At 38.0% G+C, this 14,858-nt stretch overlaps 4 protein-coding genes and 1 long non-coding RNA gene across 8 annotated transcripts in view; 1 reads left to right on the top strand and 4 right to left on the bottom strand.

Annotated features, from left to right (window-relative positions):
- Positions 1 to 2,053: 2,053 nt before the first annotated feature.
- Positions 2,054 to 5,389, bottom strand: LOC124185701 (odorant receptor 43a-like). 3 transcript variants are annotated; one of them, XM_046576720.1, is made up of 8 exons: positions 5,230 to 5,389; positions 4,942 to 5,149; positions 4,033 to 4,610; positions 3,469 to 3,568; positions 3,316 to 3,408; positions 3,077 to 3,232; positions 2,809 to 2,980; positions 2,054 to 2,621 (listed from the first exon to the last, which is right to left on the bottom strand). In XM_046576720.1, exons 2-7 carry the CDS (start codon positions 5,140 to 5,142, stop codon positions 2,933 to 2,935), a joined length of 1,176 nt encoding a protein of 391 aa, XP_046432676.1. In that variant the 5' UTR covers positions 5,143 to 5,149; positions 5,230 to 5,389; the 3' UTR covers positions 2,054 to 2,621; positions 2,809 to 2,932. The 3 variants fall into 3 exon arrangements, with proteins under 3 accessions (XP_046432676.1, XP_046432675.1, XP_046432677.1); XM_046576719.1 differs by having other exon boundaries at positions 4,942 to 5,389; XM_046576721.1 differs by having other exon boundaries at positions 2,054 to 2,618; positions 4,942 to 5,389.
- On the top strand, positions 3,928 to 5,035 carry LOC124185711. Its single transcript, XR_006871447.1, has 3 exons — positions 3,928 to 4,052; positions 4,137 to 4,620; positions 4,908 to 5,035. It is a non-coding gene; the product is annotated as an uncharacterized LOC124185711 (long non-coding RNA).
- Positions 5,390 to 8,833: 3,444 nt separating the features above from the next.
- On the bottom strand, positions 8,834 to 14,014 carry LOC124185704 (ADP-ribose glycohydrolase ARH3-like). 2 transcript variants are annotated; one of them, XM_046576725.1, is made up of 6 exons: positions 13,843 to 14,014; positions 13,528 to 13,685; positions 12,897 to 13,115; positions 12,654 to 12,766; positions 12,234 to 12,462; positions 8,834 to 9,368 (listed from the first exon to the last, which is right to left on the bottom strand). In XM_046576725.1, the coding sequence occupies exons 1-6, from the start codon at positions 14,012 to 14,014 to the stop codon at positions 9,204 to 9,206; spliced, it is 1,056 nt and encodes a 351-aa protein (XP_046432681.1). In that variant the 3' UTR covers positions 8,834 to 9,203. The 2 variants fall into 2 exon arrangements, with proteins under 2 accessions (XP_046432681.1, XP_046432682.1); XM_046576726.1 differs by lacking the exons at positions 8,834 to 9,368; positions 13,843 to 14,014 and having other exon boundaries at positions 11,804 to 12,462; positions 12,897 to 13,072; positions 13,528 to 13,656.
- Positions 10,394 to 11,654, bottom strand: LOC124185706. Its single transcript, XM_046576727.1, has 2 exons — positions 11,268 to 11,654; positions 10,394 to 11,113 (listed from the first exon to the last, which is right to left on the bottom strand). Exons 1-2 carry the CDS (start codon positions 11,652 to 11,654, stop codon positions 10,526 to 10,528), a joined length of 975 nt encoding a protein of 324 aa, XP_046432683.1. The 3' UTR covers positions 10,394 to 10,525.
- Positions 13,919 to 14,858, bottom strand: part of LOC124185698 (dynein regulatory complex subunit 5-like) — a 57,412-nt gene continuing 56,472 nt past the window's right edge. Inside the window, exon 13 of the mRNA XM_046576716.1 lies at positions 13,919 to 14,050. Within this exon, the coding sequence (XP_046432672.1) occupies positions 13,987 to 14,050 (64 nt within the window). The 3' untranslated portion in view covers positions 13,919 to 13,986. The remainder of the gene's footprint in view (positions 14,051 to 14,858) is intronic.

The following is a 14,858-nucleotide window of genomic DNA, read 5'->3' as shown; positions in this document are numbered from 1 at the left end:
GTCAACTTTTTTCCGTGTATTTTTCTTCATTGATCTATTTTATTTAATGTTCAATCGTTATCAAAACGTTAGAGTTTGTAACTGTGATCCCTGCCCAGAAAGAATGATCAAGTTGATGAATGAATACTCCCCCTAGACACATTCATTTCCTTGATCACTTGCATCATACGATCAGTGTTCACGAATTTGGAATTATGCCTCGTCAATAGTAACAAAGCTTATTTCTGTAACTATAGTATATACAATATACATCTCCTAGAAGAAAACTTTATCACGCCAACGAATAGATGTACAGAGATCGAAAAGTACAACTTTTTAAGTCTGCACTTGCAATGCTTAACCGTAATAAGAAAATGCACCTGATTTCTTGGCGTTGTAAAGGCCGAGACACCGACTGCTGTGTCATTGTTGCTTATGCAGCAAAGATGCTCCATACTTGACAATGCCACTCGTTTGCAATGGTATATCAAATATTCTTCTCATCGGAAGCAAGGATTCAAAAGGGTAAACACAACATCTACACATTATAGTCCTCCATATACACAGTGCTTGAAGAGAAGAAACTTCTTATTCGGTATATCAAATACTTTGTTTCCAGTGAATGTTTCGGTACAACAGAATTGGTTGAGTGTACGCGGATGCCGAATGCACGGATTTGGGTTGGAAATGGGACAAACCTCTGCGAAAAGTTTACTGACATACTTGGAAGTTCATTGTTTGTGACACGTAATGGGCTGGCGTGATTCGAAAAGCTTGAAAGTATTCGCGACGTTTTTCGTGACTATGGTCAGGAAACAACTTGTATCAGAGCAGCGACAGGTTTTTGTTATAAACTCACCCGAAAAATGTTAGGCAGCTATGCATACAGAAATTCAGAAGTTTCCTTGCTTTAATTCTTACCGCCATTTTCAACGGTTCTTCATTATTATAAATATGATATTTATTGTAATACAACACTATTCTGCAAAACTTTCATAACTGTTAAATTCTAAAACTCAATAATTAGCGATTCGAGACAAGTAATTGACACTACGGATTAGCAGATTTTTCTAAATCTTTTCCCGAACTTGTACGGACGAATGAAATTCTCCGACTACGCCGGATCAGCCAGGATATCTTCGATGAAACTCTTTTCGTAAGGCGGATGAATTTCCCAAAAACCAACCCTTGGCTTGAGCAGTGATCAAGTTTTTGAAGCTTGAAATATACAGGTATCCTTCTATGAGTATAAATTTACCCGAAACATAATTTCTATTTTTAACTCGACCGATCACGAAAACATGACTCAAAAATTGCGTGCAAATTAAAAGTTCTTTAGAAAATGTTTAAAATCTTACCATCAGCACGAAACAATGTTAAGTCATTGGAAGCCATGAGACTTACTTTGTTCAAATTCATTTCCTTTACATACTATGGTAAAAGCCTATTAAACTATGACTAATGCCATTTAAGAATTGCCATTAACGTACTGCATCAAACGCATCATTGTTGTAAAATCATCGATTATTAACAAGTTTTCGTTAAGCTCATACAAGTGTGCAAATTGAATTCGCAATGTTGATAATTCTGAAAAACAGTAAAAGTATAATAAAAGCTTAATCGACGATTCTTCCCCCTGGTCGTAATGTCGAAAGCAAAGAAGATACACGGTAATTTCTTCACATGTCGAGGGTGAGCTTTACATATAGACCCCTGGGGTTTTATCTGCTTAATCATTCAAGCATACGAACCGTTCGTCGTATTGATTGTGCGGTGAGTCTCGTGGCGTTCAAAGACACTCCAATGCACATATTGGCAGGTTTATCACGTAAACAAATGCAGGGGAGGATATTGTATGCAGCTAGACGTATCGCTTGGTACATCGTCCATGTCTCACGGCATCGTCGCTGAAGCGATTAAAATTTCAGAAAATTTTATTTATTTTTAAAACATCACTTCTCTATTACAGTAAGATACACGTCGAATTTCTAATCTACTAACATATGTCAACAAACCGAGTATATTTCTGCTTTAAAAGAAATTTCTCGTTTTTTTCTGCAATTATTGATAATTATTGCAAGGCTAAAATATGTCCTCATTGTAATTTTTAGAGGAGTTACAGTGTGCTATTTCATACTTTCTGTCACCAACTTGACGCATCTTTATCTTCGATCGGTCATTACGCCTTCACTACCGATCTAAATACTCGTATTACGACCATCGATCGCCGTTGTGCAATGATTCGACAAAATCTATGCACGATAAAGCCACACAGTTGTCAAACATAGAAAAGGAATCAACTTTATTAGTATCGCTGAATTTTCTTCTCGTCTACTTATCAGACGGTTGAAAATGTTGATTGAGAAAGCCAGATCCAAAATAAGCATAGCTCTAATAACATAGCGCAATAAACGTTACTCGTTATTAGCATAAATTATGGAAAAGTGACTGGTCCCTTAAAAATTTTTTAATCGTTTATTTCCGTATATAATAAATCAATCGCAATAATATTATGAGCTTAGCGGTAATAAATTGCTCCATTTCAAACTACACTTTCATACTCGGTCAATTTTGAACTTCCAAATTTTGATTACCATTGTAACCGTGCACAAACTTCGAGTTGGAAGTTGGATTTACATCTGCTAAAAAGAAAAAGAAAATTAATGAAGCTTAGAAAGATTGCCCAGTTTAAAAAAATTATTTTAGGAACATCTCATGACTCCTATAATCCATGACTTGATCTGTAAAGTTTTGCATCTAATTGTAAGCATCTAAGCGCACTCAGAAATCTCTAAGTGTTTCCAATGACTCGTTAAAAATATTACTCACTGATAACTTAAGGTGCTGCATTACAATTGCTCGTCATTTTACTTATGATACGCGCGAGTTACTCGTTGCAATACTGAATCGATATCCACGATGCGACGTTTCATTGCAGCATACCGTACCAGATTTAGAAGCTAAGCAAAATCATGCAGCAGGATATACCGCTGGATAAAATCTGAAATTAATTTCAATGGCACTGTAGGACGTATCGATGAAAATTCAAACCTTACGAGGGTTGGACAGTCGACAAAGTGCCCGCGGTGTTACTTACAGAGGAAAAAGTCTCCAATGACAATGCGACGAATTTTCCAGCGGTGAGTTTAACGGAACGTTGAGATCGCACCAGCATTATCGCAACAAGGGATTTCTCAATAGGTGAAAAGCTGTACCATGGAACTCCGTAAACTGCGTGTGCCACCTTGGCGCTCTTAACAGTATGGCGGATGGTATTGAAGAACAAATGGCTTTTGAATCTTCTACCAATAATGGGTTGAGCTTACGCGTACTTACTTCGAAAGAGAGATTATCCGCTGGCCAACATGAGAAGTAAAGTCCAATGATTGAAACTATAAGTGGTCCTGAGAACCGGTACGATCTCAGATTCTGCAACGATTATGTATCCTTGAAAAAGCTCCGATTGCTCAAATTTCAAATCAATTTTACCTTCGCCAATCTTGCGCCTGATATTGCCATTGTATACATCCCGCCAACGATTTGCACCAGGTTTATGCAATTGACTATTTCTTCTAACTCGGCGCAGAAACTGCGGACATTCAAAGCTCTTTTAAGTCCCTCGTATCAAGGAAAAGAAAACAACGGATTGTCAAGATGGAATATTCTTTTGTCTGCTCAACTTTATTTGTTCAACCCTCGGCCAATAAGGTATCAATAAGTAAGTGTACCAATTATTGACCTTTTTGGGTGTTAATGACGAAAAAATAAATTTCCAGTGTCTGACCCTCTTTTTCTAGCAATTGGTTTTAGTAATCGAGAAATTCACAATTTGAGCCGTCAATTTATAATTTTGGAAAATAAAAGGGTCAACAAGTGGTACACTTACCTTACAATTTTTTTTAATATCGTAAGATATCCTTCGAAGTTTTTTTACGCAGTTGTGTCAGCGGGGAATTTCGACAACAGTATACGTCGACACGATGTTGAAAATGCTAGCTGAGAGAATCGTGAATATTTATAACAAGATGAAAGAACGAAAAAATATATACTTACTTCATTACGACCTGATGACGGTGAATGCATTTTCTCAACTCTATCTCAACACTGCCGTCGGTTCTTCGTCTCGGCTCAATTAATTCCTTCTTCGAAATGTCCAGAAGCCAGCTCTGGATGAGCGCAAGTTGACCGCAGAGATTTAGAACCAAAAGAGTCACAGCCATGTCTGAAGCAGCTACGAACATCATTCCAAGGTATCCGCTGATGATCTGAAGTGCGTATTTGATCTCGTACTGCGGGCTTGGCGTGACACTTTCTTCAAATCCGAAGGGGTAGTGGCTGATCGTTGAATTCGGGGCTAACGATAGCTGTTTCACTACCGAAGTCAAGATGAACAGGGTCGACGAAACCTGTGTAGCCCAGAAGTAAATAGTGCAGAAAAATCTCGCCCGTTCAGCCCAGGTCAAAATTAATTCGTCGTCTTCCGCAACAGACTCGTCCCACAACTTTTTGGCAATGGTAAACAGTCGGATGATCTTGCGGCGATGAATGGATATGAGAATTGACCTCAATTGTCCGCCTGAAACGGTGATCACGACTATCACGGCTTCGAGCAATTCGTCCATGTTGTCACTCTGCGTCAGGGTAAAGGATTCTTATGGTTCAGATTCGTAACTCTTTGAATTCTCATTCTTTTCGCAAACAGATTCATTGGTAGTGGAAATACCGATCAACGTTAGACCTTTCAAGACTCTATGTTTCGTGATGCTGTATCTGGATGAGATTGTAGATCGCTATTCAACGAGATCTGGGTTACTAACGATTTATAGTTGATTTTGTTATTTCTAAAACCATGTTCATTTTCAACATACCTTGGTCCATTATTTTGTGATTTAATTTTTCTCCAACGAAAGATTATTTTGTTTCCATAGAAAAGCTGAACTGAATTACCTGTTCTTTGCTCACCTTAAAGAGAATGTAATTCAGTGGTTGTATCAGTACATATGAGCCATACATCAGTGGAGAGGCTACAAGAACTTCGGAGAGAATTGATTTCCACAGAGATGAGGGTTCGCCGATGGGAAGAATGCCTGCGACTTGAAGAATCAATTTTGCTGCCCAAAAATAATCCCAAAAAGATGGCCGCATTTTATAGTCCATGGGCATCTCGAGACTTTCACAAAAAAAAAATGCTTTGAAGTTATATGGCGAACTGCTGTAAAAAAATTGTAATAATATCAAGAAAATACGTACTATCCAGAAGCGAAATTTTTGTACGATCGTGATAAACTTTACGAGAGACTCCAAGTTACTTCTGAGACATGCAGGGCTGAACTGAATTCTGCAATCTGTTTATGCACGAAACCTCGAGGAACTTTCGTGTTTCCTTCGGCAGGCATACTTGCAAAAGATGCATTATCCCCTCCGTGCCGCTAAATCGGACCGTCACACTTGCAGAATTGCGAATTTTGGTCGAAACTTCTGCTGATTCCGTCTGCCTTCTGGCCCGTGTGAAATTCCCAACTCTACGAGTAGAAATAGGGTGATAATTGTAGTTATGACATGCGTATACATTTTAGATCTAACTGATTGAAATGTACAATAATGGATCCTCTCATGTTAACCAACAAGTAGAGCAAGATTGCGAACATAAAAGTTTTGTTGATGCAGTATAAAGGAATTTGAAGAATACTACATTTTCTTTTTCACTAGTAAAATATTTTTTTTTATCCATGCCTGCATTAATATTTATTTCGCTGACCCATTCAAGCCTTTTCTTTGCCTCGTGTACAATGACGTAGATGCATGCCACTGTGTAATGAAAAAGGAAATGGTCAGAGATCTTTTTGCGACGTGTCTTAACTGTTTCAGATCCTGATTTCATTTAACTGGCGATGTCTGCATCTCGATGGCAGTAATCTTAACGATTACCTTTCCATTCGACGTACGAGGAGGATTGATAAAACGAAAGCGTCAAATTTGAGCTTTTAATGGTTTCATTACCTTTATCGCAATTTAATCCTACACTAGACAAAATGAAAACAATTCCTTGACAAATTACGACTCCCGGATTAATTTTCAGTAAAAATTCAAAGATAATTCAGAGTGATTAATATTGAAAATCGTTTAGATTAATGAAGAAATCTTGAGTTCCAAAATTCTTTATAAAATTCGTAACTTCAGACACAATTTCTACAATTTTCTGTACAGTAAGTCGCTGATTTATCTTTTCCATTTATTCTACAAAGTGTATTTCCGAAAGTTCAGATTTCTTTGACGAATTAAGTCTGCAGAATATTTTTCCCAGCAGAGAATGGTTTGATTCGTGACATGGATACGGTTTCTAAAATAAGATCTCGTCGTCTTCATATCTCAGGTATTACATGCTATCAGTTTACGTGCAGATTAGCAAAATTGCGATTTCAAGCTCTCACTACCAAAGCGATCGTTCGAAGACTGTAAATAAGTTTAGGAACAATTCGCAGTACCTAACTGATTAAATGTTCGATGCTTTCCTCGAATGCAGCAACAACACGCGGACTTTTGATGAATTTCAGATTTATGCAATTACAATTAATTGCTCGCTACTGCATGAATAAGTACGAAGGCAGCTCCGCGAAGCAGAGAGGGGAGAATTCATAATGTCATCCTCTGATTGGCCAGTGCTTACTATTGGCTCAGGCAAGCGCAAACATATGCGCGAATCTCTCAAAGGTGGGAGTTCATCGCGCAAATAAAAGTCAATCGTGGAACACTGTGCAGCTGCAAAATGGCGAGGAGCAATTTGCGGCCCCGGTTTATTCCACATCACGGATTACTGCCATTGCATTTTCTTACAGAATGAACCAACGACCGTTTCTCAGTTTATCGTTCGTTGTTTCAAAAGATAATTACTATTCGAGTAGACTGAGAGAAATTTTTAGGTCCGGTTACCGCTCAGTCGTTAACTATTTTCATTTTTTATCACAATAGAAAAATATAGTTCTAGGTAGAAAATGAAAATTAGTTTTCTAGCTGTTACCGGAAAGTCTGGTATCCGTTACTATTCTTTCTCATCACGATCAATGTTACTAGATTTTCTTGCAACTGTTGCGAAAATTCAATGCTTGTGCAACAATAAATTGATGTTAAAACCTTGTTTAACTAAAAAAGTAGAGTAAACCGAACAAACTAATTTTGCGTTGCAATTACCAAACAAGAATCGACGATAGCGCGAAATGATGTACATGTACCTCGTTTTTCGTATTCCCAACAATATCAATACAGTTTTTTTTTATCGATATCTGTTTTACTGAATTTTTATAGTTACCGTAACAAATCAAATTTTTTTCAGTGTACCTACACAGTGTACAGTCACAGTCAATTAATCGGCGACGGTCTGCCTGGAAATAATTTATCCAAAATATACACGTGCCGCATGTGATTATAAATTTTTAGAAACTTCCGATATATTTGTATAGTTCAATTTGGGAAATAGCGCGGCTGTGGAAAAAAAAAAAATGTTGGGAACATCCAGTCAACTATGCGCGATGTTTCCGTAGCGTAGAATCCGCAGGATTGTAACTGCAGTGGAAATTCTAAAATCCAATGGGAACTGATGTATAATTGAATTGAATAATTGCACTTACCCAAAACTTAATCAATGGCGGTGCCATAAATTTTGGGTAACTTTGCAGAAGAAAAATGATTTTTGTTGATAAATATCGTCGAGGGTAATGAATTGTAATTTCTGTTGCGAATATAATTCCTTCTTACGGTGCGATATAGCCGTAACGAAAGTTTTTATATTGCTTCACAGTTTCGCGTGATATTCATATTGAACGGGCATAAGATACGAGTCTATTATTGTACCTGCAAATAAAAGTACACAGAGTAACTGCGGCGAAGCGTTTCACCCTGTAGTGGTATAATATCGAAAACAAAAGAAGAAAGAAGAGATAGGTTTTTTGCAGGAAAGACTAGGGACTATCTTTAGATCGATCGCTGAGGTTTTACTCTATTATTTAAGACTACTACATAGAGTCGTTGGTCATATTGATTACGGATACGCGATGTGTCTTCTCGTGTAAAATAAAGACGCTCTGCAGCTTGTTCATAAATTCAATTTTCAGAAACAATGTAATTGAACGAAAAACTGCGTAAACACACCAAATTGCGTAAGCGAGACAAATATTGCCTGGAACAAGCCTATAAAATCCGGGTTGCAAGAGTTCGCGATGCGTAAGAAGACGGTTTTCGATTTCACTCCTAAGGCAGTTAGAAATGGCTGGAATATATCAAAGCGTATAAAGAGTCGTCCAGAAATTACGTTGCCAGTTGGGGATGGAGGTCGACCGAAGTAACGTGACCTTTCAAAAATGCGCAACTTGTATTTTAGTGACCTTGTTTTATTGTCAATGTTCTTTGAATATGAAAATATTACTTTCACCAAGACGACAACGTTCCTTTGGGGATGGAGGAAGGGTTAAAAAAAGGTTCGAAACTGGTAATTTAATTTACGGACGGTTTCTAAGATTTTTTCGGTCAAACTTGAAACAAATTCACAAGCCAAACGTTCACGCAAAACTTTCGATTAATATTGATTTTATGCGTCATTTTATTCGATTATTATAAAAAATTACGCGAAGTTTCTTTGTATAAAAGTTTATACAATTCATCGTACTGTTATTTACAATTGCAATTACATACTAACAAATGTAACAATAACCTGAAAATGATATGCATTTGTTTTTAACGAGAACGAGCGAGTATAGAATAATTTTTATTCAACAATAATAAATGTACAATGGGAGAAATTGTCACCGACGAATGATTAAATAGAGATTCAAAACGGATCTAGTAGATTACGTTCTTTTTGTGATATCATATGATTTTTCAAATTATGAAAGTCTATTGAATAATCTGTGGAATACCACCTTACTCGTCAGTTGTAGCAAAACGAGTATAATCATCGGTCCGTAAAAAAGACATAACTGATTGCGAAGTGATCCGTTACTCGCGGAGAATGAATTAAATGCGCGCTATACAAGTCGTAAAATACGGTATCTAACAAAGAAACTAGTGCATAAGAACGATATTTTTACAATCGTATCAAAATGACGTCAAAAAAATAATCAACGGTCGCGCCATTGATTTGTTGGTCTGAAGTAAAAAAAAAACTCGTTTGATTTCAATTAATATGAAACGGCAGAGTCGATTGAGCACTGTAGCATCTTGTTATTCGTTTCTCAAGCTGTGGCCAGGTGGAAGAGTTGATCAGCAAGTTCCCTGAACTTGTCAGAAGTCTCACAGTGTTTTAAAATCTCTGGACGAATCATCTCCTCCCCGTAAAAGGCGCCCGCAATAGCGCCAGCCATGCTGCCGATCGTATCCGTATCGCCGCCTAGGCTGATCTGGAAACAAAAGACCGAGATCGATTTTGTACAGGAGAAACAATGCAGAAAAAAGAATAAATCTTTGAGAAATACAAAAATATTCAAATCACAGAGTGGAATTGTAGGAGCAGGAAATGGTGAAAAGCTATTCAAGTTTCAGTGAGCCGAACTTGTTGCAAATTACATATCTTTAGCTGGTTTATTATCGGCCGCTGATCCATTGAATCGAGCTGCATTCGATTCACTGTTCTTTAATTGTGTTTCACCGAATAGATTTGGGCAATTTTTTCCTCGATACCGCAAGTTTGCCAATTTCTTCAAAAAACGGTGAAGCTTTACGACTTGACTGCAGTTTTGGGAAAGATAAAACATGACTTTGCGAACCATGTGAATTGCGCAAGACGTTGAAAAAAACAGTCGTAATATTGACGGTAAGTGATAAGAAATCTTACGCCTTTGTCGGTTTTCGCAAGTTTAATTCGAGACGAAGTAGACACTGGGCGTTTGTAGCGCGTAATTGTCGGTTCAATAACTAAAGAGGATTTTTTAGGTCTTGACTTAGATTGCTGAGAGACTATGGATCTAGCGTTATTCGGGCAAAATTGGCTCCGAGGTGCCGCTGTGTCCTCGATCTCACGACTGGAACATTGCAAGTGAGCTTGTTGACCTGTACCAGCGGTTACTGCAGCATTTCGAGATTTCATCCGTTGATGCTGTACGTGACAAGATTTGCCATCTCGAGGCGACGAGACTTTCCGACATTTACCTCTTTCGCTGATTTCTGGTCGCAGTAATCTGATGGATTGCTAAAGTAACACCAAATATGAACGACGATCCATTTCCGGTTCTCGAAATAACAACATTTTTTTTAAATATTTGCAGTAACAATAACAATACTCGATTAGTAAATACTGACATACTGTTTCAGGTTTATGTAATCGATAATCCGTGATTACTTTTTTGATATGGTTTTGAGCTTGCAGAGCTGTTTCCACATTCATTTCTCTGAGTTGAGATGCGATAGTGTTAGCAAACACGTCGTGTTCATCGTACTGTGCCGAAATTGCCACATTTTTGGTTTTCGTGCACGTTGCATCGTCCGTTAATAAAGAGCCTTGCTTTTTGCAATAATAATGTTGTTGCAGTCTATTGAATGACGTGTATAATCGCGTATACTATCTACCGATTAATATCACCTTACTTTCCAAACTATTCCACTGCACTCCACACGAGGTAAGCTTTTTTTCAGGATTGCAAGTGTAATCCGCCCATGTCTCACAAACAGTCGTTGAAGAGGATTTTTCAGAGAGTAAAGAATCGCTGTACAAACTGAACTGAACACCTGACTTTGACAGGTTTGAAGCACTATTTTCCGAACAATAATCGGACAACGGGGAATCCTTGTTTCGCGCAGAATGAATCCACGACATCAGAGGTGAGCGATGTTCTACTCGCGAAGACCTGCACGTGGTTTTATCTAGCAGAGAAACGGCAGTATTGCGATGACGTGATATTGAGGTAGGCGAACATGATGGACTAAAAGTTTCATCCTTGGATTGTGGAAGCCAATTTGTACGGAGGCATTCCTCTTCCGACACGGAGTAAGGACTTTTGTCTTTACGCACATCCCTGCTGTTTGAGCATTGCTCTTCGCTTCTTGGGTCTCCTGCGGATGGTGGACTCAAATTGTCTAAATTAAGACTTTTAAGTATGCGCTTGTAATCATTGAGACCGACGTTCCAGCCCATGCTACAAATCGCATCCTGCAACAACACGAGTCATCGTTATTTGTAACTATTTTCTCGAAAAAAGTTTACTTTTCTCTTCTTAATTCGATTACGGTCTCTTTGCACCAAAAATTTCACCTATTCTAAAGCGACATGGATCGCCAACAGCCAATGCACAGCGTGTACTAACGTGTAACTCAGCAGATTCATCGTAGTCCAAGTATCGATGAAGAAACTCGTGCATGACGGTGAACCAGGTCTGTTCCGGTTTGTGCATACATCCGGAAACTTGTCCGGTAACCGATTTTATCAGCTCGTTAAGATATAGACGCCGAGTTTCTCGAATCTTCATCATAACATCGGTGAATGTAACACGTGGCATATTCAAACTTTGGTGTATACTTCGATACGCGCGATGTCGCGCAATATTGTCTGCATAGGCAGGTATGTCTTTCCTCCATAGACATGGTGAATTTTTATACAATCGAACAAGTTTGCAGATGTCGTCTTCCGACCATAGCGCTTCCTTGCGAAATTTCGGTTTCAGCAAAGAGTGAACATCATCACACCCATTCATTTCATTTTTAGGACTTAGAATGCTTGGAAATTAAATTGAAATGAATTGAGATTGTAAAAATACACGGTAAATTCGATGCATCACGGTAATTTTTTTTTTCTTTTTTTTTCTTAACCCAAAATTAAAATGTCAAGACATTTTTCCTTTTTAACTGACTTTTCATCTACTGTCTTCTTCATTGTTACTTGATGTTGCTCCTATTAATATATATGGTGTATTATTTTGATCTCTTGAAATAAATGATGCCACAACATAATTCTCTTTTCATATTCTTTCAGTGCCTAACGCTTAATAACCGGACTTTTTGCCATGTGCTATGATCTTGAGGTGTAATACGTAGAGTTCAAATATCGATTTTTTTACAGCATATTGATCAGCAGCGATTTCTTGAGTCAACAAATTTTGGCTTCCGAAGAGTACAGTGGCAAAGTCCCTGTCTCTCAATAACATTCGAAAAACCGCAGTTATTGGATAAACATGGAATGTAACTAAACATGTAATACATGAACACTTATTGGATACTAAAAATAACGGGGTTATAATATTCCACAAAGGGATTCTCGACTCTGTTTTACTCACAGCATATTGAACTGTTCTTCTCAGTGGATTTTCCGTCTGTATGGCTGGTATGGGTTTCTGAGCTTTGAGAAAGCAATAAATTGCTGTAGGCACAGAATGAAGTGCCGATACATCGTTTCCCAACTGATGAACTACTTTTTCATCATGAGGCCCATCCCCGTCTTCGCAGATTAGATTCCTCAGTAACTTCAATTGAGTTTTGTAAGGAGATGGGTCAACCAAACCTAATCTGCAAGAGTTTATTTCAGAATCTCCATTTACAAGTGCCATAGTTTTGCAGAATTTATGAAACTGTATTTACAGTTATGGAAATCTTTTTCAAGTTTTGAACACGTAAATTCTAAGAATTGTATAGGGTATTAACACGTGATTGATCAGTAATTCAGTATACAATTTTCTGCTAAATCACTAGTCACTCACCCTTCTTCATCAATTTCAATTTTGTCCATTTCATTAATTAAGTTGTCAGTAAACTTGCAAGTATCCAATTCTTCTTTAGGATCTAATAAGAGGCTTTGTTGAATAGCAATCGCCTGAAAGTACATTATGAAATACAGTAGTGACATAATCAAGACTAAAAAATTATCTGTTCCTACAGTAAAAAAAAAATTCTAAGCTCAACTTTGAGCAGACATTATAATTGTATAGATTTGTTTTATCAACCTGAAGTATTGCTCCGTCGACTCCAGTTTTGTGCGTATGAGTGATATGGGACTGTTTCCTGGCTGTATCAACCATGAGCTCAGAATTCTTATAGTAGAAAAGCGCAATTGGAGCGACTCTCATCGCGCCACCATTACCCAAGGAACCTTCGCCGTTGAACTGCTCCCTCGCAGGCCCTAGTACATCAACGAACTTGTTGTTTCGAAGTTTATGAAATACCTATACGCAAATGAAGAAAAAAAAAATTGATGCTACACGCATATTCTTGTGTAGTAAGAAACATAAATGATCCAATCGTTTTTATTTATCCAAGATAGAATTCAATTTTGGCACAGGATCACGATGGAAACAATGTGAACTGTTACAATCGATGTGATATGAACTTACGAGTCTCATCTTCCTCACTGTATAGGATATTTGCTCTTAACGATTCACTGAATGTTTCAGAACATCGCAAAACGATTTTGAAGCAACAAACTCTGATTTTCCATAACGAGTGTAAAATATTTTGTATTAATCATATGTCCTGACCGCCACCTACTGTCGTGCATTTTGTTTTCCCTAGGGAGATCCTGTATCAGGATCAATTTTACAAACTATTGTAATATTCCTGATTATAATTAAAACTCACCGTCGTTACACCAGCTCCATAGCCTCGGTTGGGTTCCAGGTAGTATGACTTGACAAACTTCTTGGCCATGTGTGTCTGGTCGAATCCTGTGCATTCGATCAGAGATTCGGCAACGGCTCGAGTCATTGCAGAATCGTCAGTGAATTGAATAACAGGCGCTGCAAAATTGAGAATAACACGAAAGATGAATCAGCAAATAATTTCCACCGATATCATTGGAGTCTGACGGTTAAATCCGGAATATATTCATTTAATTCAGAGAAAGAAAGTTATCTAACAAAAGTTTGTCACATTGGGTTAGGTTGTTTTTCTAACCTTTAAAATGCGGCCCTTGCAGCTTGTCGAAAGACTTTTGAATGACAAGCTTCATACCAGCGCTAAATAGTTCGTCCCCTTCGTAAGCGGAGCCGAGGCAATCACCCATCAACGCGCCGAGCAAGGAGCCTCGAAATTTGCTTTTCAACAACAATGAATCCATTCTACCCATTGCTTTTCGTCGGCACGCGTCCTACTGCTTTGACAGCTAGCAGAAGAGCCAGAAGACAAGCGGATGAATGTTTCGTATGCGTATCCCTGAATTCGCCCTCTGACGTGAAACAAGTTCTTAGAACTAATTTTCCGCGTAACTGGATGGTAAGCGTGCATTGGTTACAGACAGTAGATAATGCAGAGCGCAGTTACCATGACGAAGTATTACTGTACTGGTCGAAGCAAAACAAGTCACGAACTTTAACGACCGATGTTGTTAAAACACAAATGAATATTTTAGAAACTTTGTACTCCCAAAATTGAATACAAAAAATTGTGTATCGTTTATTAGTGAATCTTCATCGCGGGGCAGAAACCGGACTTACCAGAGATGATGAACTTTGTAAAGTAAACTCACGCATGTGAGAATGTATAAAAAAAATTAAACAGGAGTGCAGAAAAGCTTGTCAGCTGATCTGTGATCTCTTACTAGAATGATTAATTTTTATATATTCTATCAAGAGTTTGTTATTAAAATGCTTTATTAACGTGTCTAAAATGATGAAAAAACCTGCACTTTCGGTGCTTTCCGATCAAATTCACGTACGAGGGAGACAGAGAACAGCAAATTTTTTAATCGATCTCTGGAAGAAGAAAATTGGATATGGATCGATTTAGTTCACCTTCCTCCCATATTCTTGCGGGTTACGTGGGTTGGAGTTCAGGTGTGGATGTCGACTACACAGTACCTATACGAAAACTGAGCTACGCGCAATATTGATGTTTCTCCTCATCAATAATCATTGAAAGATGAGTCACGAATGTCAGTACCTGCGGTATCGGGTACGGTGGTTGGCTTTCAG

The sequence above is a fragment of the Neodiprion fabricii genome, chromosome 6 (assembly GCF_021155785.1).
Source record: "Neodiprion fabricii isolate iyNeoFabr1 chromosome 6, iyNeoFabr1.1, whole genome shotgun sequence".
In the NCBI taxonomy this organism is placed as follows: Eukaryota; Metazoa; Arthropoda; class Insecta; order Hymenoptera; family Diprionidae; genus Neodiprion; species Neodiprion fabricii.
The sequence above is the reverse complement of the archived record's forward strand: the minus strand, read 5'-3'. Positions and strand labels throughout refer to the sequence as shown.